Raw genomic sequence first — 24,524 nt, 5'->3', positions numbered from 1 at the left:
TCAAAGGCACGACCTAAACTGGACCTTCCTTCATGAACAGAGTGGGGAGCTCAGCACGTCTTCAATCTCCAGACCCTCTGTAGGCTGCTTACACCAGGAAGCCCTGCAGAGAAGCATGGTGGTGGGCTTAGTGTCAGGGTCACAGGGTGATCTGAGGACAGGAAACCTGCTAAGCCCAGCCCATGGGGAGGAAAGGCACCTCTAGCTCCCCCATTACATCAGTTACTGCAAGCAATGGGTTTCTCCACACACTTGTATTTTCCTTTGCCGTTAGCGCGACTCACAGTATTTCCCCAAGAGAAAACGAAACTACACACCAGAAACCACCAGAGACAAACCACTTGCAAAATCCCACAGTTTAGCACAGATCAGCCATTTCCCTGGGGCTTGTGCTGGCAGGGTTTTCCCCCCATCCCTTTTCATTCCTCCCACCTCTCCAGCCTCAATTGCCCCAATTACACAGCTGCTCAGGCGACCAGATCAGAAAAACAATCTTCCCCCATCCAGGTTATTTCTAACCCAGTTCATTGCCCTGACCTTGTTCCCCAAGCAGTGGCACAAACAGGTGAATTTACACAATGCAGGGATTAAGTACTGTAGGACACACTTGAGGGATGTGATATTCTCACATACGATTTATTGCTCCAGAGAGAAATCCTTGCTTAGCTGCAGCCTGAGGCTCACCTGAAAAATAGCCCTCAGCTGTTAGAAAGCTCACAGAGCTGGCAGCAATGCTTGGTGTTCAGTGTACCTGAACAGCTACTTGTTGATTGTGTACCAGTCCTCTGAAGTGGTATTAACATAAAGCCTCATACTGTTTAGGCCTGTGGATATACCTAGGAAGAGCTAGACTTGGCTGGTTCACTCAGCCGAAACTTATCACCCATATCTGGCAATACATAAACTGCAATTACGTAGATAACCTGGTCACTTATTGCATAGTGTGAAGATATATAACAGCCATATACTGAGAACGAGTATTAAACAGCAAGCCTGTCCCTATATGCAGGTTCCCATGCTGAATCATTTCACTGGGTGGGGGAGAGCAACATGGCATTAAAGCACAAAAAAATAAAAGAAGAAAAATTAGTGTAATATTTTTCAATGGTCAAAGCCCCATAGCAGCCTGTAGTTTCGACATGGATCTCATTGGGAGTATTTAGGCACTTGATAAGTATCTGGATAACATCCAGCCACTATATGGTGGGGATTATCAACTTCATTTTATAGAAGGGAAACTGGGGAAGAGATTTTAAACCCATCTCCAGTTACCTGAAATGCTGCATCTCACTAATTCTACAATCTCATTAAAGATCAAAAGCCATCAGCAAAACATCAGAAGATTGAACCCAGATCTCTCAGGGCAAAGGTGAGCATCCATACCATTTGGTCATGTTTTCTTTCAGTCAGCTACACTAAAAGTCTGATCCCCAAATATCCTGATCACTACAGCCAGTACAAAGAGGGTTCCCTACACAGCTCTCCTCAGAGTAGCTAGTTATCTAGAGATTTTGTACAAAGTACTGGAGCACGTAGGTTATTCCCAGCAGGATTTTTTTGCAGCAATTAACATCAGCACTGAAGTGCTGCATGCACACAACCACTGGTCAACATCCAGGTGGTCCAGAAGGAGTGTTGAGGTCTGAGAAAGAGACCTCAGAAACACTTACCTGTCACCAAAGTCCAAAATCCATCAACACTGACCTTCATGTAACTCCTCAGTATGTGGAACAATGCATGCAGTGTACCTGAGCCACAGAAGGGGAGGCTGGAATAAACAGTCACAGCCCCATGCTGTTTTCATAGATGAAAGAAGAGTCACCACTTCTCAAGGCACTAGGCTAGATTTATTCCTTTGACCATATCAGTATCAAACTAGAAATTATCTCTTTAAGATCATGTGTTAGAAAGGAGCCGCATTAAATAATAAACATACGAAAAAGAGACTGTGCTTCAGAAAAGATTCAGTGTACAACATACATAGTATGCCATTTTAACACAAATGCTTATAAAGAGTCATCCTAAGCATCAAAGAGAGTTTTATAAAAGTTTACGTTCTCATCCCATGGGATGTACAGAACTATGCAGTTTACATAGTTTTACTATTATCCAAAACATCGTGTTTCAAATGCACGAGGCACAGCAACAACAATATAATTCCATTTCCATAGGAACATGAACACAGCCTGTCACTAGTGACATGCTTTCCAAACCATAGCACTCAGCAGTTATACACGTGTACAATTTTAAAGTATTAAAAAGCAAGAGTCCGGAGCCTGCCCACTGTTACCAATATGGAATAACATTCGATCTACCTTTGAGAACTACCCAGGATATCCTTGCAGTACCTGTAACATAGAAATTGGGTTGAGTCGCTGTTGTGCTTTGTCAGGGCAAGCTTGCTGTGCTATTCCCAAAACTAACCACTACAGAATTCCCTCCACCCATAAAGAGGGGGACAACACCCTGTTTAGCTCCAACAGCCCAGGGAAGATGCAAAGTCAAAACACATCAGTAACCAAGTGACATTTTGGCTCCAGAGATATATGACAGAAATTAGTTCAGCATAAAGGAGGCCCTGATTTCCACTAAGCATGACCAGAGACCGGCCCAGTCTCAAAGACAGAACAAGACTGAACCACTCTTTGACTGGTTACATCATGGACTTTTTTTTTCTTTTGGAAGGTTCTCTAAGGACAGCTCAGAGAGACTGAATCTTACATCCCACGTGCTCAATTGTTACTATCTTTCCATGGCAGTATTTGCAAGCATATATTGTAAGTTTTATGAAAGTGCGAGTCACAGCACAAGAAGATATCCCAGACGAAGATGTTCCCAGCAGTGTTCTTTTTGCCATCTTCTTGTTGGTCAACCAGCAGATGCATAAATGCTTGGGATCAGCTTATCAGAGCCCCTAAGGGTTTAGCTTAATAATCTGTGCAATTAAACACTATTCACATTTGACAGCCTACAATGGCAATATTTTTATGTACAAATTTGAAAATCAAGTCTTAAAATCAAGTTTTAAGAGGTAGAGGTCCATTTCTGACCTGCCAATATAAAATGTTCCTGGGTCAGTCGTATTCCAAGGCTGGTGGTCCCCTAACAATATTGAAGTAACCAGCTAGAGCTCCAAGATCTATGTAGAGTGATCTTTGCCTCTTTAGCAGGTCCGACTCTTCCATGCTCCCGGTACACAACGAGGAATCTGAAAACAAAAGAGATGAAGGATGCTATTATTGCACAAATAAGCTACATTAGTTCAATTTCATGGCTGTAGATATTACATTGGCTTAAAAAGCTTCATTTTAAGGACAACATGGCATAAACCTCATATAAAATAAAATAAAAGATAACAAATCAACCCACAGCTCTAGGCCAAAGAAAGGTAAGCAGTTTGCTACTGAAGAGAGCAAGTGTGTTCAACTATTTAAAAAACCAACTCCATCAGCTGGGACAGCTATTCAGAGCTTCCTTCTCCTCTGAGCAATAGTTCTAAAGAAGAGCTTGGTGGAGGGAAAAAACTGCTAACTTTCTGCCAGCTGAGAATTCCCCTTCACTACAGGGCAATTTTCCTCTAAACAGATGACATCCTCTCTGCATGTGATGATACAGAATATAGGACCCATCAGTCTCGGATTATTTTCTTTTTCTTTTAAATCAAGGTCTGAAGAAACCAGACCTGGTTTGCAACAGCAGAACTCCCCTAAATACTCGTATAATGAGTGTTCTGGAATCTCAGGCATCTAAAGTTCCAGTTTAATGGTCAAATATTCTTTCATCTTCAAAAGAATTAATTCAGATGGCCTGAGACAGTCAAAGGATTATGCACCCACAAGGCAAAATTCAGAAGGAGCAATGCCATTCTAGATGCAAAGGCTGTGATCGATTTAAATGTTAAGTGGATTTGTTGCAACACTTATGCATTATGGCACTCGAAACTTCACACAAGTATCTTTTCAAATCAAATCACAATCAAATAAACCACTTGTCTGGGGTCAGTTTTTAAATGCCTTTTGTCAGGACCCTCCTAGTGTATTTATAAGCAAGAAAAGCATTTTTGAAGTCTGTTAGCAGGTTACTGGCACTAAATATCCCTTGGGCTTGATATTATCTAAGGACACACTGAGTTTCTTAACTGACTCATGTCTTATCCTTCATAAAGCACTTATTAATGCATAAGGCGAACCATGTTCTAGCCTACAGTCATTTTTGTCTTTTAAAACAAAGAGCTTGTACTACTGACACTCAGCAACATTACAGTTAGGGTTTTACATGTGCCTTTTTCTGTAAGGAGGTAAAAAGTGTTGGATTTGGTCCTGATGGTGGTTGTTGGACCTTTTGTTGTTGTTAACAAATCGCTATTATCAATAAAACATCTCTAGTACTGTGGCAAATTAAGGCAATTTGGCACAACAACCTTCAATTCCCGAAGTGCCCTGAATGACTGCCAGGGTTTTTAATGAGCCAGCCCTTCCGGAGCTGCAGAATTCAGGCTAAGTTCTTCCTCTGTTGAAGTCAATGGGTGTTTTACATAACACTTAATAAGCTCTGGATCTGATCTCATCTGATTGGGATTTTTATTTGTCTCTTTCCAGAAGCTTTTGGAGTTTCGTTTGTTTCTAAACATTCACTCAAATCAAGTTTTGACACAAAATCTACAAAGCACAAGCTAAGTAAGCCCAATATCATTACCTGTAATGTTTTCTGGCAACTGCAGCTCCTTCCTTGCAAGTAGTCTTTTTCGTTCAAACAATGCCGAGTCCAGACTCTGGCACCGCGGCTGTTCTTCTGGGGGTGGGTGTAAAGCTTCGTGCTTCAGTAAGTCTGCTGCAGACAGCCTGTGATTAGGATTCCTTTCTAGAGCTGCTTCTAGCATCAACCTCATGGCAGTGCTGCAGTCTTCAGCAATGTCCTCTAAAGGGGGGGCTTGCTTGTGTATCTGTTGGGGCAAAAAAAAAAGAAGACCACTGAAACAGTTATTCCAAAAACAATGAAAGAGGAAGTCACAGATAACCACATGAGCAGCCTGGGAATTCCCTGCTTACAGCTACTCATCACCTCCCTAAGTTGCACTGATCAATTAGAACAGAACATGGAAGTGCACAAAATCCACTTTTTCAAAATCAGATTTTATCATAAATCTAAAAACTCAAAGCAACTCCAAGCAAGCCTAAAATCCCATGCAAGGCAAATTCACCAGGTTTCTGTACCACACTGGAAGAACCAGAGAAGCAAATCTGTCAGTTTTTATCTGCACCTTCTAAGCAAGTAGAACACAGTGGGCTTGTTTCAATCAAGGGTTGCACTAACCCTGTTCTTGCAGTAAACCCAAAGCTGTATGTTGTGATTCAAACCAACTCAGCCTCTGTCTTCCCCTAAATGATCAAAACCCATTTCTTCACTCCCTCCCATGAAGCAAAAAAAGGATGATATCATCTCTCTGACAGTTTTTATATGACTGGAGCTTTACCAACAAGAGTACAGAAAACTGAAACCAAGCTATGGCTTCGCTAAGGACACTTACAATATAGAGGTAAGATGGATATGCAGAACGAGGATATCTGTTCACCCAGGGTGGGATGCCAGTTTGCATATGAATAATGGTAGCTCCCATGCTGTAGATGTCCGCTTTTGTTGTGTGGCCTCTGCAAAGGATAACTTCAGGGCTCATGTAGATCTGTGAAGAACAGTCAAAAGAAAAGATTAATTGATAGGGTAAAACAACAAGCAAAGACAAACCGTGATATTTTGTGATCCAGGAAACTCCCCCCTGAAGGGGTGCATCCCAGTAGTGCCTGCAGCCTAAAGATGAAGCACCATCTGAGGAGTAAGAGTTTTCTGCTCTGCACATTACTACAACCACAGAGATTTTGTGGTCTGGCACCTGGACAAACTCCCTGGTTTGCCCTCCCCAGACAGGCCACAGCTCAGTGGCTATGGGGCTTAGCTGAGCTGTGAGAGATTGAGATTCAAGCCATGGCTCTGCTTCATTCAGTGGAGTAGCAGGAACCTCATCACTCCACAGCAAAAGGAGGTGCCTGAATTGTCAGTTTTGTTTTGTGGGTCTCTGCTGGGACTGCTCCATTCTGCTTGAACAACATGGATATGTACTAGGCTAAAAAGGAAGGGTGACCCCCACTGCTAGCCACCTAGCTGGGCGCAGAAGTCCACATCTCAAATCCCTGTTACACTGGGTACTACACAGCACGTCTGAGCAGAACTGACAGATGTATACCTTTCTTTCTTCCTTAGTCTTCTCTTCTCCTCTCCACCCCTTAGCCAATAACCTGCATGTTGGGCCATTACCCTAAGAAATGGGATGGTGAGAAAAAAGCCAGGTCTAAGGCTACACATTAAAATGAAAAGCTAGGTCTGTTAAGTCCTGCTGCATGCCCTTTCCACCAGGTGACTCCCAGAGCAGCTATTAAAGCAAGCATCCCTCTTCCATCCTTTTTTTTCTTTTTTTCAAACCAAAAATTCTGATCTTGTCTAAACCAAAATACAGTTTCCATCCAAACATTGCACTGAAATGTTAGGATTTGTCAAGACCCTGTAGAAGGATCTGTTGGGAAGCTCCTGCCAGCTCCAGAAAGCTCAGAGTGTAGCTGGATTAGAACCAGACAGGCAGGATGCAGAAGGCACACCCCTTGGCTGGCAGGAGCTGCCCACACCACTCTGCCACCACCGAGGGAGTAAGTAGGTTTCAATGCAACATGGGCACAGCCCACAACACACTAGGTTAGCAAGCCGTCCTATTTGCTTCTGGTTTCTACTTTTCCCTCACCCAGTTTCCCTCTAAAGGAGCCAAACAGAACTTTTAATTAGTTCAAGTCATCATGGCACAAAGAATCAGGTTAAAAGCCATTAACTGACATAAGAGCAGGAAGTTAAGTCACCACCACACGGTTCGACTACTTATTACTACAGAGGATGGCTGTAGGGCTCATGCAAATTCCAAGGAATATTTCCCAGTAAATCACGTACCATTATCTGCAAAGAGAGCTTCTGACTGAAAGTGTGTGCAAAGGTTCAGCAGGGACCTACAGCTGCTACTTATTCCTATCCATTGCTTTCCTCAGGCCTAAAACAGAATAAGTATATCTGCACTTGCCACCTTTAAGTCTCATAAGGAGCAAATAACAGAATTTCTCTTCTTGTACAGCCATCAGCAAATAAAGTGCTACTTGAGTGAAATCTATATAAACAAAAAGCAGCTGCTTTCTTGAAGAAAAGAGGATGCTGAAACAAGAACCTGTCTGCAGTTACAGTCAGTGTAAAAATGCTCAAGATGCACCTTGATTGCACAGGGACAAAAAGCAAAAATGAGATGTGCACCAAAGCTGTGATTTCAGACTGATTTAAGCTGGCCTAAGACTGTTGTCAACCAAGGTAGGCAGCCCAAGCTCTGGATACCTTCCCATTCTAACTCCTTCCTACTGCTGGGCTGGCACTTGTTTGCCAGTCAGACCAGAGACACAACCCAGCTAAAAACCAGCCCTCCACTTCACGCTAGTTTAGCATTCCTGCAAATGAACCACACCTTCCACATTCAACAAAGCTTAGCAGGCAACTTTTTCGTCCCCTCAAATAGTTGTAACTGAAGCTTATGTTTTAACATAAGCTTATGTGATATTTAAACAAAGAAACAGAAGCATAGCAGAAAGTGTAGCAAATGCCTAGAAAAACTATTTCCTGCAGAGCAATTTCATCACAACCATGGTACATTGTGCTGCATGCCTTGTACACACACTGTTCATGAAGCCCAGGTTTGTCACTCTAGACCAACCAAACAAAATATCTTTCAGTCATTCTGTCCAGAATTTCAACAATTCATTTTAATAAACACAAAGAAGATTCACTACATTCAGACCTTCCATGCTATATAGAAGCAAATAAAAATCCTAAACCCCCAGAGGAAAATATGCACAGGAGAAAGATAACTCCAACTGCCACTTCCTTTGTGGACACAAGTCCCTGCCGGTACCAGACCTAAGTGAAACCAGCCAGTTCATGGGCATGATGCTGCATGGCAGTAATGGAGCCCTAGCAAGGGGTTGCACAACTACATGCAGGCACAGCACTCCTGGACAACTGCAACACTTCTTAAGGCTGCATAACAGAGGGTGAAAAACTCAAGAAGACTTTGGAGAGTCAAGATCTTACTTTGAAAAAAATCAGTGTTATCAGACTACAAAGAGGATGTTTGTAGGTGACTGGATTAGGCACTCCACTAAGCTGAACACAGGCAATGGGGAGAGGAAGATGCCTAGGAGGAAGCCTGTGAAAACCTTTAGATTAGCATTCTTCACATTCCTGTGAGCCTGTGGTATTTGAAATACTCCTTTCCCATCACTCTTTCTGAAACCTTACTCTGGCCTGTGATGCTGCAGCAGCTGGCAGGATTGCTGGCTCTGAGGAATGAACACCTCTCCCCTGAGACAGCAAACACCAAGCACCACTATGTTTCAGGGTCGTGAGGATTACCTGCTCAGTTCTGAAGGCATGAGTGCATGTGCTCAACAATACAGAATAATTTTCTTCCTACTAAATGAAGAACTAAGTGTTTTTCACAGCTGTTCTTACCAACGTGAACTTGGCCTGTCCTCCAACAGACAGGAGTGGATCATCAGCAGCCCACTCCACAAACCTGGATATTTCCTGTTTATATACATCTCTGTCCTTGGGAAATACCCTACCAGGGCTTCCAACTCATTTCCACCGTTTTTCTTATTCTTAACAGCACACAAAACCCCCTTAAACAAACAAAAAACCCCACCCAAACCAAAATAAAACCCCATGAAGCACATATATTAAATGCCTGAAAGTATGTTGCCTCCAGTACAGTAAGCATTTTAAGCTCTTAACTCCCCTGGACAGAAAAACAGTGAAAACAAATGTTCAAGTATTTTCCCAAATATTGAAAAAAATAAGCCTGACATTCTGTGAAATCCTGGTTTATCCCACCCTTCCAAGGAGTGAAATGTGCTTCATCAGTTATACAAGTATCTCCTCTAAACACATGCCTATGCTGTGGAAGACTATCTGAGTGGTAGGCACCAACATTTCATGTAAACAAACTCCTCAGGCAAGGGAGAGCATGCAAAGCCACATCTGCAACAGCTATCCAAGTTAATTGTTGCTGCTTGGTTGTTTGCTTAAAGCTTCAACCCTGGGAACACCTTGACATGACTGCAGCTCAAGTAGCATGAGGGACCTCTGTGCATGTTCAGCATCAAAGTCATTGAGAACATTTAAAATTGCCCCACCTTCATCAATGTAATGCCTAAGCAAGTTTACCAGATAATCATCAGCCATGCCATACATAACCCCTGAAGAACAAGAGGGTTACATTTAGATAGGGAACGGAGCTTAGAAATGCTAAGGGATGAAATCCAGAGGTCTGTAGTTTCTGTGGTTTCAAAGAAGGAGTCATAATACTGTGTTGAGCAGGCCACCCCAGTCCATATCTCCAAAGAAATCCTTGCTAGAGGAAAGAATAAATTCCTGTTTGAAGTGTCTCTGACCAGCAGCTGATCCACTACAAGCAACTCTCCTCAGGGTACTGTTCTTTTGACTTCAGTGACCCCCAGTCTCAATTTGACTTGATTTAATAATCACTAACGAATGGGACTGCAGTGAAGGTGACATGGCTTTTCAAGTGTAACACCAGATTCTCCATTCAGCAAGTTGAAAATAAAAATATAATTAGGATTACATTAGTGTTTGTTTGTAACTTTTTGGTAAATTTATTATAAAACTATTTTGCCCAAGCTCCAAATTTGAGCCCAAGCATCACAACAGTGGGAGTAATACAGCAGAACGGCTTTTGTTCCACCAGCTCCTTACCTCTGTTCCTCTGAGGTCTTTGGGATAGTAAATGTCTTCAGTCATTTGAACACTTAGGCCAAAATCCACCAAAACAGCCTTAGTTGACATAAAGACAATGTTGCTTGCTAAAAGAAAATTTAAAAAAAAAAGTCAATATTTAAGTTTCTAGCATGTTCCACATTTACTTTACAATATGCCTGTTTCACTTGGATGTTGGCCTGAAAAGAGAGATTAGCACAACCTATCTCTATAACCGACAGTCCTTCTCCTAGCTAAAACCAGTCTGTTAGTGATTGGGTCCAATTTTAAATTGTATCTTTAAAACAAACTGGACTGGTTTATGTAAAAGCATAATCAATGTTCGGTCATTTTCCTAGCTATTAAAAAGAGAGAGAAAGAGAGAGAAAATGGCTAAGGTAAGAACAAAGGTGGAAGACAGGTAGGCCCCTCAGCACAAGACTTGCTCTGAAGATGTTTAATGTTCTTCAAGGTAGAGAGCATGCTGTGCAGCTCTGGCTATAAACAACATAACTGTTGATCACCAAGACGTTTCTCTAACACTAACGATTTAAATGAAGACAGAAGTAGAGAGTAACAAAGGCCCCTCTACAGCAGCCACACCAGTCTCTTGCACTGCAGTCAGTGAGAGCAGCTCAGTGTGATGACAGAGGACAGACTATGGCTGCAAGAGTAAAACAAGAGGGACAGTTCCGAACTCCCACTGAATTGCTGCAGCATCTAGGTGCTTAATTCACTTTCCTTCATAAAACTCTGCCTAAGGCACAACTTTGTACTCAGAGGCCTTCTTTGAAGTTGTATTTCTGATCAAATATTTATGAAGGTAGTGCTCTGCATAAGCCTTGAAAAATTCTTGTTTGCTGTTTCAGAAGAAGTGGACAAGTGAAGTCTCCAAGTTAAACAACAGAAACACATTTTCTCCCAGAAGCTGTGGGTCATTTTCCACCTTGACAGCATCCACACACCATCCAGTGGAAAGATGCAGGCTTGATTTCAGCAGTACCTGAAGCAATCCTTCACATAGCTGCCTCGTTACCAGTGCTACAAAACTGCATAAATAAATATGTAATTTTAGGGATACCTTTGAAGATAAGGATTTTAAACACCACATAAAGGATAAGACAGAGGGCCACACTGCCACAGCACAGCAAACTCTGCTGCCTGTTTGGCACTGTTCCCAGCCCAAGCTTTGGCTGGTTTTGGACTGAAGTTTTCCCCATCAAACACCCTCGTGATTTAAGTGTTTTCCAGCCAAGGGTTAACATAAGTGTCAGCACTGAACTGCCACTAAGAGCCAACAGAAAATTATCCTCCCCTTCCTTCAGCGCAATCTTTCTCTCAGTAAAATCCCTACCTCCTCCTGCGTCAGCAGGACAGAGACTCCATAGTAGCAGCTGATGAAGTAAGGAATAGATAAGAGATGTTTGGGAAACAGCCTTTCCTATTGATTTTGCATGTTGAGGGAAAACCCTTGAGCAGAGGACATCTCACCAGATAGTAAAGAAGAAAAAGGCTGAAAAAAAGTGGAACACACATCCACCATGTTTAAGAACAGGCTGGTTCTCCTCTACACTATTTAGATGTAGTGGGTTGGGGTTTTGCTGGTTTGTTTTTTAAACCTTTTAATTAATGTCATTGTTACTGACAATTACAATACACCCATAAAAAAGACTCTTACTACAAGAAAGCAAGCACAACTAATGGAAAAATTAAGCAATTTTATAGTTGTCAGAATCTCAAAGACTTACATCAAAAGAACTGACCTACATTAATTAAAAAAACCAAACAACAAAACGGAGCCAAAAATTTAGCAATTCCTGATAATCATGTTCTGACAACTATTTATTGTAACAGTTCAGTTTGAGTATTTCTATTTTAAACCCTCAAGTTTAGCAAAAATTAACTCAGAAGAGATAAATCTTCGTTAGAAACACTGTTACTAAAAAGGCAGAATTTATCTGTGTGCAGGGGGAGGTGGAGCTGGGAGAAAAAGTATGTCATATCAAATGTAATACATTAAAATTTTAAAGCAATTAATGTATTTAATTTAGGTTTAGTATCAATATCAATTGGTAATACCCAGAGCTTTTTAAAAGTAAATGTACTAAAATTTGCAGCAACTGTCAAAAGACAATGACAGTACAAATTATGTATTTAGCTCCAAAGTGCCTCAAACTGAAGAAAAGTTATGTTTCATGCAGAAACATAAAACCTAAAAAATGGTGCAAGTGGAAGGCATGCATGGAAACAGTCAGGATGAATTTACATGAAAAGAGGGAAACTTCTGGCTTAATACAGGTTAATAATTTTGTTCATTTTCATTAGGTTTTTATTTCAAATTGAGTTTCAGAAAAGAAAGGCAAAGGAACTATGACTTTCGAGCCATGCTCTCCCCTGCACTGAATTAATAAATAGTGTAAAAAACAATTATGTCCAGAATCCTCCCAGAGATACAAGGATACGTGCTCCAGCTCAGTCCCAGGCTCTCCACCACAGTCCGAGCCCAGCCTAGACCAGAAAGCACCCCAAAGAACACACATACGTTTGATATCATGGTGGATAATCCTCTTGGAGTGGAGAAAGTCAAGTCCTTTCAGAATATGCTTTGTCACCCAAATGATTTCAAATTCTCTCATAGGACCACAACTCTCCAGCTTTTCCATGACAGATCCTCCCTCTCCAGCTTCCATAAAGAGATGGATCGTCTCATCCCACAAAATAGCACCGTATAATTCAGCAATGTTTTCATGACGGAAACATGCCTGTATTTCAACATCCGAGGGTTTGAACTGTTCCACTGGGACCTAGGACATTGAAACAAAGCCAGACAAAACGAACTCAATAAGCACGTTATCCATACTTAACACTAGTTATCCTACAGATTAAAATGGAAGAAGGAAGCAAAGCACTTCCATCCATTTGCTAAAATACAGAACTTTATTTTGATCCTGTGACCTGTTCTTCCTTTCCACTTGAGATACATCCTGTTTAAAGTTGAGAGAGTTTTTTGGAATCACGCCCAAATAAAAAGTGCAATCTTCCAGAAAAAGCAGTGTAGCAAGAGTTATTCCCGTCAAAATCTGGTGGTTATGCAAAAGCTCTATGCAAACTTCCTGGTGAAAGAGATAAAAAATCCCTCTGCTTTTTCCATTAGCTTTGTGCTGTCTCATCTGCTTTACCAGAGCTATATATGTGACCCGTGAATCAGTGCTTGCAGCATCCAGCACAGTCTACAGACTAACCATACTCAGGACTTTCCTGACCTTGATTCAATCCTTATCAGCACTGATTTATGGCTTTATGAAACCTGCTTGAAAGCAAGCACCCAGCAGCACAATATTTCTTTACCAACAGCAGATTGCTAACACAATAAAAGCCGTGTTTACTTATAAGCAGAAGGGCTGCTACCGCTCTTTTTATTTTCTTTCCCTCAACCCTGTGGTTGTGAACCAAATAGAATGCTAATATTTTTAATTGCAATGAGAAATACTCTTTGTATATTCAGGAACATTAGGGTGCTTTAATTCTGCAGTTGGTTATACAGGAGCAGCAAACTAAATCTGCCCCCATATGGATGCATTGGCTGCAAGGGAAGTACATACACAACTGCCTCCTCAACTCTTTCACACACAAAAGTAATACAGGTGTTTAGGCACATGCTGGGGGATACAGAGTAATGTCCCAGATGAACTCGTACTGGCCCTAAATATTTACTGCTCAATTCAGAATACTATGTTCAAAGGTAAAGTTGAAAGAAAACACTGGCTTGCTTAAAAATTGGGGGGTGCTCAGCAGTTTTCTTGAGATATCTCTCAACCTTAAGCTCAGTCAGGACCCAAAACACAATGAGAACTGCATGTAAGCTGAGGTCTTAGAGACATTAATGGCACTGGAGTAAAGGAAACTTAAGCCTAAGGACCTCAGTTAAAGTACAAGATCCTAAAACTTTCTGCAGCCACGGGGTTTTGCTATCACCTTCAGCAGAGACGTGATCTCATGCTGGTATTTTACCACTGTGAGTATAGTAGGACTAGTAGAAATTCTTCTACCCCCACACTGCAGCCCATGTGGCAGTTACACATACTTCCAGATACTTTCAAAATGCAGAAACTTTTGCAGCCTCAGAGCCAGAAAATTAAAACATTAATTTTTCCTACCTTGTGTAGGGGAACAAAACCAAATTGATTATCAGCCTAACAGTGGAATTTGATGCAGACATGCTTGAAAATATAGTGTATGTACTATGTCATACAATATTTGCTCAGAGATAAAACTACTGAACTAACATACCAGTTTGCATGCCATTCGTTTCTTGGTTTCTCTATCTTGGGCTAAGTACACCTTCCCAAAAGCTCCCCGAGGAATAAAATCAGAGCCAATGTTCCTGTAAGTTAGCTTCCATGGAAACAGGAGCACATCTGAGTCAATTTGGTAGCGCCCGTTCTTGGGTGTGATCTGTGAGTTAAATTAAAAACAACAAAAAACCCCACAATGAAATTAAAACTACTTCAAGCCTAATTAATTTTATACATGTAGTGGAAAAGAAAACAATATAACACATATATGTGCATGATGCATGTGATCTGTTCAGCAGTCTTTATTTAGAAACACCAAATGGGAACAGCATGTGAGGTGTGGCATTCATTCACAGCCCAAGCATCCATGTTTCTCTCCAGTGACTAACTTACAAAGTGTAAGTTGCAATTAATTGTCTTGAAACAACAACAACAGCTGCTGGGTTAATGAAATTACCCACCTCTTGTTATTAGATTTACCTGCACATGTTTGCCCTTCCTGTAATCTGCTAACTTGTTATGCCACATACCTGTTACTCACAGGCTATCTTATACAATGTGAGCAAGAGTTTCAGCATTTCCTAATATCACATGTACTGCTAGGGGAGCACATTTTCATTTTCCATCTTGTATCAGAGTTTCTACTGTTTAGTAAAAGAAGTCTGTAAAGAAGTCTGCCAGAGTTTTATCAACCACCTTCTCCTAGTTTTATACTGTTGTTGAAATAAAAGGAGCATGAGTCATACTGTCTGCTTTTGGTAGGTAGTGTTGGGAGCTTTGGTTCTCTGTACTGTCAACAAGGGAAGGAGGGCTGGTCCAAGAGCAACTCACAGCATCTAAGCCAGTATCTTGCTCTAAATCTTCCTCTGAAACAGCTCCCTCCCTCCGCACATGACAGAGAGACCAAACTCCCTAACTACAGCCATGTGAGTACTGCCTTATGTTTGATGTTATTTCTTCAACCTCTTAATATTCTCTAAGGTAAAGAACTAGTAACGTTTCCTATGAAAACACTTCTAATTTATTTAGGGATTATTTATTTAGGGAGTATTGTCAGTATCTGGGAATATGATTAACCTATTTACTGCTACTTTATCAAGATTCTTGAAGACATGTAGAAGCACATCAAAGATATTTATCACTTCACATCTGTCACATGGCCTCACATACTCAGCTCTTCAACTACTCTTTTTAAGATAACAGCATATTAGTAGATTATTTGGTTTAGATTTCTTTTTAAGATGTAACACAATATTTCTGCGCTTTAACACAATTTAATCTTCACGATTTTCAGTTGAGAAAGTATCTTCTTGACTACCAAAACTGTCAGTTGTAACTAGTATCTACATGAACTGAGTTAATTCTTTGAAGTTCATAATTTTGTGGAGGGTAAGTTCTTAACTGTTGGGCCAGAGGGGTATATTTAAGAAAAAGTATTTTGCTTAGGATATACAGAATGAGCCTCCCCTCTACTTATCAGAACCAAGGGAAAGATGCTAGCAATCCGTACATCCCACCTGCTTGCTTCTGCATTTCAAGGGGTTGAGACCAGCTAATCCACATGGGTTACACCTATCCTGGAAAGTAACACAGATGGAGTGGATTGGATTCGCAGAACAAGAAAGCAGTGACCAGCACACCATTCACATTTCCTGGAGGCTTTTAGGACTAGTCCCTAGCCTGGTCTCACAGATTGAGTGCTCATCTGTGGCTGTAGTGTATCCACCAGTTTAGTTTTAACTGAAAGAAATCCAGCTTGTGCACTCCAAGACTTCGCGACACGAGCCATGGGTCAGTGGGGGTCACCAAGCAAACAGAAACACTCCTGATCCTAACTAAAATGCTGTAGATATTTACAATGTAGATGCACCTGCTGGAAACCATGTACGGGTAATGCCCTGCCTCCAATCCTCAGTTGCTTAATGGGATCATGTGCACCTAATTGTACTTGGTTCATACCAATTGCATGTAGAAACAACATGCAAAAAAAACAACCATGAGTACGTAGAACAGTGTCTATCCTATGTATAGGAAACATTTAATATTACTAAGTGTCCTTTCAATGTTACAGAGTTTAAAAGTGACGGTTTTGCAATACTGCAATGCTTTCTTCAAAGAGGGACAAAGCAGTACCCTGTGCTACTTCACACCCAAGTAATCAGTATGCCTCAAGCAACCAATGTTCACATATAAAACATATTACATGCAAGATATTTAAGATTATAGATGCAGAATATCTTAAGAAAATAAAGCAGCAGCAGAAGCATATATGAATAAACTTCCATTTCATAACTGATTATTTCCAGCACAACTGTTTCTAAATAGAAGTCCAATGATGCTAATGTCTACAGATGCTTGTAGAACACAAATCATTTTAGGGGGAAAATTAACATCTCTCAAACTATTGCACTCATACTTTAATTTCGCAGTGTGTGATATTATGCAATATTGTAATTCCGAAAGTCACTGTTGATACTATATGCTTTTTCTCCTTACTTTGTTGTATTTTACATTTTGTGCAATTAGAATGAACTCAGTAAGTATACCAAAATAGATCCTAGAACTTTATTTGGAAGTTTTGCATAGTCAACTCTTTTTACTGCATAAGGCATTGGAAAATCCTTACCATCTCCCAAACCTGCAAGCCATCATAGTTGTGGTTTTTGCTTTTTTACTGCATGTTGGGAAATTTTTTCTATTCTCTAGGGATATAAAGAGGCAACATAGAGTGGCACTTGCTGAACAACAGACCTTTCTTCATAGCTGCCTGAGACTGTAGGGGCTAGACTTGATGTCCTCAGAGAACCCCTCCAGTCCCAGGGCTGCCCACAGAACCACAGCCTGACTGTTACTCCCAGGACTGAAGATGAACTTTGTTTAGATTCATTAAAAACTTCTAAGGTCTACTAATTTTCATATAAAAAGAAAAGAGACATACCATATTCAAGAGGATTCCAGATTCTTGCTGTCTGCATCCTTTAAATTGTTTTGCAGTGTTAGACACCTGATTTGCAAATGCAAGCAGGTCTTCCACAGTCCCGTATTTGACAGATGACATCAAAGAAACCTCCCTTTCACAAAACAGTAAAGATTCTGCACTTTCTTCATTCTGATTTGCTTCTTCACACATTGCAATTAAGCTGTCTTCATAGACTGCAAGGTCTCCAGCTGGATAAAGGTTTTCCATGATGTCTATCACCTCAGACATATTTAAATTAGTTAGCAACAAGTCAATCTCCTCTTTGCTATCACTACCCGTGCTCATATACTCCATTACTGTTCACTTTGCAAAACCACTCCTGAAAAAAAAGGAAAGAAACAAACCTGAAAACACTTTTCACCTAAATTTGTTTTAGTAAAGTAAGAGTGAAAAGAAGTGATCAGGGTGATAAGTGATAATTCAGCATTATACAGTTAGGTTTAAAATTATTATTAAAAAAAACCCAAACCTGTAATTAGTAGCCTGCGTGAAGAGGAAATGGAGGAAAAAAAAGTCTTTGGCAGTGAAATCTTATTTAGAATTTATTAGGGAACCTATCCTGTCATTCATTCTTGGAATTTACGTTGATAAAGCTTTTTGTTAGTGGAACTGGACAGTAAAGAGCACAAACTGGTTATATTTTGCTGGATATGCAAAAATGAAGTAGCATCCTCAATACAAATGAATGAATTTATTATTTGGAAATGAATGACAGAAAGAGACACAAACATACTCAATTAGTTTATCCCCAAGTTTTTATGAGCAATTTATGTAATGTGTCCAGAATGGGGAGAAGGTCATGGAGTAAAAACACTCCACTAGTAACAAGCGGCTGTTAATATCATTGCTTAAAGCACAAGTAAATCACCACCTGACATACGCAATCCATCTTTTTCACAAAAACTGATCTAGAACTAGACTGGAACTGAAACTTTCACCAGTTTCAGAAGAAAGTCAGAAACTGAGTTATAACAGCAACGACTTTTTGAAACAGTTTTCAGCAGTTTGTCCCGCCTTAATAGTCCTAAAAATAACTTCTTAAGATAAATCTTGACCATTTTGCTGCAGTCGATTTTCACTACAAGAAACTGGGTTCAACATCCCAAAAAGTCCCTTCCCATCCCAGGTTCCTACTTTAAGTCAGAGAGAGTTACTCTATTCAAGTTAAAAACATATGCATGGTCAGTAATTAAAATACTTACATAAATAGTTTTCAACACGTAAATGTCTAGAGCACTTACCTTGTATTTATCCTGGTTACATCACACAAAACCATCAAAACCACCTCAATATAATCCCTAAAGTTGTCATGTTTCTTGAACCTGTGTTTACCACTGATGACAATTTCACAGCGTTCTGTAGCAGTCTATTAAAAAAAGCAAAACAAATAAAACCATGGCATACTAGTTCAAGCAGAAGGACTGGTTTACACTCATACAATCATTTGCTTCACAGGCTTCATGGAAAGAAAAACTAGTAATCACAAGGCTGAGATAACAGGGGATTTTTCTGCAGAAAAAGATGACACCTCAAAAAAGAATCATCATCCAGATTTCCAAGTAGTAGTGAAAAATATTTTTTCCACGGCTAGGTCTTGAGTTTTAGTCTCCCTGCCTCATGCTTGCTAACAGTAAAGAAGAGAAGGATCTCTTCTTCCTCTAGCAGAGCCAAGCAGATCATGCCCTATTTAGAGAGCTCTCACTTCCCTTTTTCATAATCCACTGCAACCATCTATTTTGGGTTAAAGATAACAACCATACAAAAAGCTAATTAAAAAAAAAACAAAAACAAAACCAACCAAACAAGAAACAAACCCAAAACCAAAAAGAAACCAAAAAGAAAACAGAAAAGAAAAGCAGCAATCATAGCCTATTTATCTCAAGGACAAACGGCAAACTCGGTCCCCTGAGGCCATGAAGCAATGCCGGTTACCCAGGTACAGTTTCTGGTTACGATTATTATCTTTCTAACCCTCCCCACAAGGATGTGGAAGCTTTGTGGCACGTATTTCTCATGGGTTAGAGTATTTACGTCAGCTCTAACGTTGAAGAAAACCAAGTAAAATGACGCATCGGACTTGGAAAAGAAACTCAGACCATGTGCTGCGAGTTCGAAAGGCAGGACAGGACAGCTCAGCAGATGCAGCACAGGAAAAGGCAAGTGGAGTGCCTGTGATGCAACACGCTCCTTTCCAAACCCCCAGAGGTGACAGTGGCAGAGCAGCACTGTGCCCCTCCCTGTCCCCCCAAGAGAGACACAGCGACTTTCATCAGCACTCCACCAGCTCACCCAAGCCTCCTGTCAACTTGACAGCAGCCCGGTGGGAAACCTTGTGGTCACTAGCACTACTCAAGCAGGGAGACTCAGGTTTTATACCTGGGATGCTGAGAGAGGTCAGTTTTTTCCAACCTACACAAGAGGAAATAGATACTTGGGGTGTTTTCTAACCTCTAGCATCCAACCTTCCTGCTCTATACCCAGTCTAAAAGCTGTTGACAAGTCATTTCAGAGTGTTTACTCTTCATTGTAAAGGAGATTTCTGGGTTTCCCCACAGCAGTACTTTTATTCATTACCCACCCCCCCCCCCCCCTTTTTTTTTTTAAGGTGCTGAATTATTGGGGGTCGAGAGAAAAGAAACAGTACAGTCATAAAAGGAACTGAGAGACTGCAAGTGTGAAGTCAGGTAAAGTTAGAAACTAGTCCCAAGGGACTTTCTAGAGAAAAACACGACCCCCTAGATGCTTGGGTCTTTTGTGAATAAAGACAAGCATGTACCACAATTAAACTAATTCACTCTCTGATAACCTTTTCATGCATGAGGCATCTGTACAGTTTAAACCAAATGCAACTTTCTGTAAATGCCAGCTCTTCTCTGTTCCTCAAAGTGTTCCAAAACTACATCACGATACTAACAATACTCTTGATAGTGTCACTATTACCCCAAAAGCTCTGAATAACAAGAAAAAGTGATTACAACCCATGCATTCTTAGTTCTGTGCTTTTAGTGCTTAAGAAAAGCTGCAGAACCCTCATTCACATCTGCAACTACCTGAAAGGAGATTGTAGCAAGGTGCACATCAGTCTGTTCTCCGAAGTAATACAGGGCAAGAGGAAATGGTCAAGTTGCACGAGGAGAAGTTTAGACTGGATATTAGGAAAGATTTCTTCACTAAGAGGCTTGTCAAGCACTGGAACAGGCTGTCCAGTGAAGTGGTTGAGTCACAAAGATGTGTACATGTGGCACAGTTTAGTGCTAGACTTGGCAGTGTTAGGTTAACGGTTGGACTCTATGATCTTAAGGATCTTTTCCAACCTTAACGATTCTACATTTTCCCTGTATATAGCAAATTTTAAACACTAAATGTTGACACAAGAGCAGTGACTAGACTTTGCAAAGCTGATTTTTTAAATTATGCAGCAATTTATGCATTAAATTTTCACCACCAGCAAAAAAAAGGTGTCCATTTGCTAACAGGGCCATCCTTCATTTTCATCCCTAAAATCCTGTACTAAAACCTGTACTGAGGACCCAAGTAATATTCTAAATTACAATACAGGTACATACAGAAATTATATCACTAAGTATGCTTTACTTAGGTTCTCAGTTAAAAAAACTGTTCTTACCTGCAGTGGAAAAATAAAACTAAATGTAAGCACTTAAGTCAGTTTCTAAAGCACAAGACTCTTGCTCCAGTTCTGCCATTATTTCAACATTGCCACATGAGTAATTTGCAAGCCAAAGGTTTACTTCTCTATTTATCACAAGTAGCTTTTCCTTAAACCCTATTTTTTCTTTTTTTTTTTTTTTTTTTCCTTCTGAGAAGTGTGTTGCTTGACAGCATCCTTACATCCACCATATCGAATGAACAGTAACTGGACACCAGCCTTCTGAGATCCTGGGGGATTTTTGTGTGTCAAGAATCAACAAGGCAAAAAAAAACAAACAAAACCTACAATAAAATCAACCAAACACCACCCTCCCCTCAAAAAAAAATACCCTCCTCATCCTTTGCCTCCCCCCCCCAAAAAAAAAACCAAACCCAAAAAACTAAAACATCAAAGCACCAAAAACCACAAATCCAACTGATCAAAAGCTGCACCGACTGGCTTAATACGATCCTACACCCATAATAAAGATTTCTTGGGCTGCTTTTAGGGGATAATTTAAAAAAAAAATGAATGGCAAATAATTGTCCATAAGCGATGAAAACAAGTTACTATTCGCTTTTACTAAAAGCTACCGACAGACCTTAAGAACCACAGTCCCTTCGGAAAAAAAAAAAAGGGGGGGGGGGGGGAAGAAAAAGCTCTGCTATTAAGAAACAAGAATTATCAACAATTTCAACTTCTACATCATCGCAGTTTTTCACTACAGAAACACTACAGTGCTACAGAAAAGTGTTCGTGCGCTCCCTCCCCGTCCGCTGCCTGCGCAGACCCCGGGAACAGCAGCACAGGTGCTGCGGATCAAACGGCTACAGCGCAAACACGGTGCACTGCGAGCGGAGGACATCCAGGAGCCTCCCCAGCCCTATTCCCGCACTTCCATCCCTGCTGCCAGCCGGCCGAGCGGGGAAGTAGCCCAGCTGTCTCCTCACCGGCACCGCAGTTCCGTCCCTTCCCATCCTGCCGGCGCTGTCCCAGGGCTTCTCCCGCCTGACCCGAGGCCCCACTGCCCCAAGCCCGTTCCGGCTTACCCGCGGGACGCCAGAAGCCGCTCCGTCCGTCCGTCCGTCCGTCCGTCCGCACGCCGTGAGCGCCGGGCGCTCTCGGCCGGATCCCGCGGGGAACTCCCGGAGGCGGGGAACTCCCGGAGACGGGGAGGGCGCAGGTGGCACCGCCCGCTCCACGTCGAGGGCGGGGGACCGGGACGGCCCCGGCCGAGGTTTCTATTTCGGCTTCCTGGAAGGGAGGAGCTGCACCGCCCTGCTCTGGGCGCCGCCACGACGCTACCAGAGCCCCGGTGCCATCCGTGAGCCCCTCGGTCTCCCCTGTCACGGGCGCATCTAGGGGGATCCTGCCAGCTCCCTACGCACACCGAGTTCAAGCATTATTAACGACTGGCTTGATGACCTTTAAGGTCTTTTCCAACATAGCTGATTCTATGGTTACAGGAATAAAAATTCAGCTGAAACTGGTGGAATACAGGACAACAACGTGAAGGATTTGTTAGCGGCGGTGGGATTGAAATGCTCTGGGGACAGCAGTGTAAACTTGGTAATTGCTAAAATTGGGCAGGATTATATTTTATTTCTCATCCAAAAGGTAGTAACTCCTGCAAGGACTGCACTGCCCAGCTGTTCCTCTTCACCGAATTAGCTTTTAAGGAGAGAAGTGACACCTCTGGATCACCAAACCCAGTTGCCGCAGCACTAGGAGCAGATGATGTGAACCTGCCTCAAGGTCTCATGAGACAGAAGCTGTATTTTCTGTTTATTATCTGCACTATAATGAGTATTTGCTTACTGAAGTTGGTGGCAAAACTTTCATTTTAAAGCTTCAGAACACTCTCCTTAGGCTCCAGTGTTTATTATCAGTACATACAACTCCTTTTCTGTTTCCATTACCTAGACACACCGATTCCCTTGTTTAAAGGTTGCACATTTGCTACGTGTCTTGTGCTGTTCAAAACTGCCCAAAGTATGGCACAAATGACATTCTGAAATGTGTAGGGAACTAGACAGGCTCACTAGCTGATTTTGTTTCCCTTAGCATCACAACTTAGCATGTGGAATACTGCTAGCAGTGTTAAGATCTGTTCACACAAGGTTTCTTCTCCAAAATACACAGATGATAAACACATCGGCAAACCTCCATAAAGAAATACATATCTATGTTGAGTTGGACCTTGCCCAGTTGCACTAACTACTCTGTACATTTACTAAGAAACACCTGTGAAAAAATGCAAGCAAGCTGAAGATCATTGAAATAAAACCAGAGGAAGGAAATTGAAGGCGACTAAGGAAGCAGGCAGGCTACAGGAGAGGTAAAAAGGAGAGAGGCCAGGCCTAGAAGAAGGCAGAATTGGAAGCACCTTGAATGTGGAAGGTTAAAGCTGAGCAAACACATTCTTACACACAGCACCTCTCAAGCTAGGAAACCTTCGGTATCCTCTTTGAGGAATTTGCTTGGGTTATTAGTGTTCCTAAACCCACAATTAATTTTAATGAATCCATTTTCCTTTTTTTAGACCAGCTTCAAAGGGAAAAAGAGGAGGAGTTTCTCTCCACATCACTGCATTTACAAAGGGCAAGTCATAGGATTCCAGAGGAAACTCACCATGGAAAGATGGAGGAAACACAGGTTTCTGCTCCATGGCATGTGTATGTAGGGTATAAACTGAAATGCAGTATTTAAAAAGCAATCTACTCAGATTCAGGATCATCCTAGGATACAAACCCGAGGTAGGTCATAGCAATTACTTACAGACCCTGACTTACTAGGAGGCTCCCAAGGGTACAGCTCTGCAGTGAAGACGTGCTAACACACAAAAGAGCCACACAGCCCAGCCTAACATACAATACACATATAACCCTAAGTTTTTTAAGAAATCACTATTTTTAAATACTAACAAAAATGACATTTTCATCAGTCCATACCTGGGAACCATACTGTAGGCTACTTCCTGGGTGCCCTGCAGCTCTGTGACCTAACCACTGCATTTCTGATCCTGCAGAACATGCATACTGCCTTCTCTATAGTAACTCCCTTTTCTCACCCCTGCCATGGGACCGGACAAATCACAAAATGGTTTGGGTTGGAACAGACCTTCTAGATCATCCAGTTCCAACCACCTGCCATGGGCAGGGACACAGATTGCTCAAAGCCCCATCCTGGCCTTGATCACTGCCAGGGATGGGGCAGATAATTATGTATTTATTATTAAGAAACAAACTCTTTATTTGGTCCATTTCAATAATTAAGCCCTAATACATTTCTTGACTGCACTTAGAGCTATCCCCAGTAGCTATCACTAGTGTTTCCCCTCCTTCAACAGCCAGTCAGCTGAAACCTGCATTCAGCCCCTATCACTTCGGCCATCGGCCCCTTCAGGTTCACCTCGATGCCCCCCTTGGCTGGCGGGGGTCCTGCGAGGGGCGACCGCAGGCCCCGTCAGATGAGCACTCAGGAGGCGTACCCCGCTCTGTGGGGCAGAGCAGCTGCCCGTACCCACACGCCTTGGGCCCGGGCTGGGCTGGGCTGGCCGGTTAGTTTGCTCCCTCATGCCAAAGCAGGCAGCTGCCTGCTTTTACACGCCTTGGTGGTGACAACAGCCACAAACGTCGTGCCGGTAGCCCAGGGGCAGCCCGGGAGTCCGGGAGCCGCTCCGCTCCAGACGAAGGAAGGTTGAGCCTCACCGACCGCCGTCCAAGGCAGAGCGAGCGCCTGCGCAGAGGCT

The 24,524-nt window shown here is 41.9% G+C and overlaps 1 protein-coding gene across 1 annotated transcript; it reads right to left on the bottom strand.

Annotated features, from left to right (window-relative positions):
* Positions 1-1,825: 1,825 nt before the first annotated feature.
* Positions 1,826-18,916, bottom strand: MAP3K8 (mitogen-activated protein kinase kinase kinase 8). The gene is made up of 8 exons (XM_061468167.1): positions 18,366-18,916; positions 17,083-17,443; positions 14,140-14,304; positions 12,392-12,653; positions 9,850-9,956; positions 5,528-5,680; positions 4,696-4,942; positions 1,826-3,208 (listed from the first exon to the last, which is right to left on the bottom strand). Exons 2-8 carry the CDS (start codon positions 17,416-17,418, stop codon positions 3,075-3,077), a joined length of 1,404 nt encoding a protein of 467 aa, XP_061324151.1. The 5' UTR covers positions 17,419-17,443; positions 18,366-18,916; the 3' UTR covers positions 1,826-3,074.
* Between the last annotated feature and the right edge of the window lie 5,608 nt (positions 18,917-24,524).

Source organism: Pezoporus flaviventris, unplaced genomic scaffold (genome assembly GCF_033815535.1).
Source record: "Pezoporus flaviventris isolate CSIRO_AGI_PZ_B2104156 unplaced genomic scaffold, CSIRO_AGI_Pfla_v1 ptg000047l, whole genome shotgun sequence".
NCBI classification, from domain to species: domain Eukaryota; kingdom Metazoa; phylum Chordata; class Aves; order Psittaciformes; family Psittacidae; genus Pezoporus; species Pezoporus flaviventris.
Note: the sequence above shows the minus strand (reverse complement) of the source record. Positions and strands in the feature narration are given on the sequence as shown.

What these genes read in the sequence shown, in the direction of transcription:
- MAP3K8 (XM_061468167.1), bottom strand. Translation starts at nt 17,418, where the DNA reads ATGGAGTATATGAGCACGGGTAGTGATAGCAAAGAGGAGATTGACTTG. An exon ending in TATCCACCATGATATCAAAC is followed by an intron (nt 9,957 to 12,391) that starts GTATGTGTGTTC and finishes ATTTTCTTTTAG; the next exon opens with CAAGCAACATTGTCTTTATG. An exon ending in ATCCATCTTACCTCTATATT is followed by an intron (nt 4,943 to 5,527) that starts GTAAGTGTCCTT and finishes TTGCCCCAACAG; the next exon opens with ATACACAAGCAAGCCCCCCC.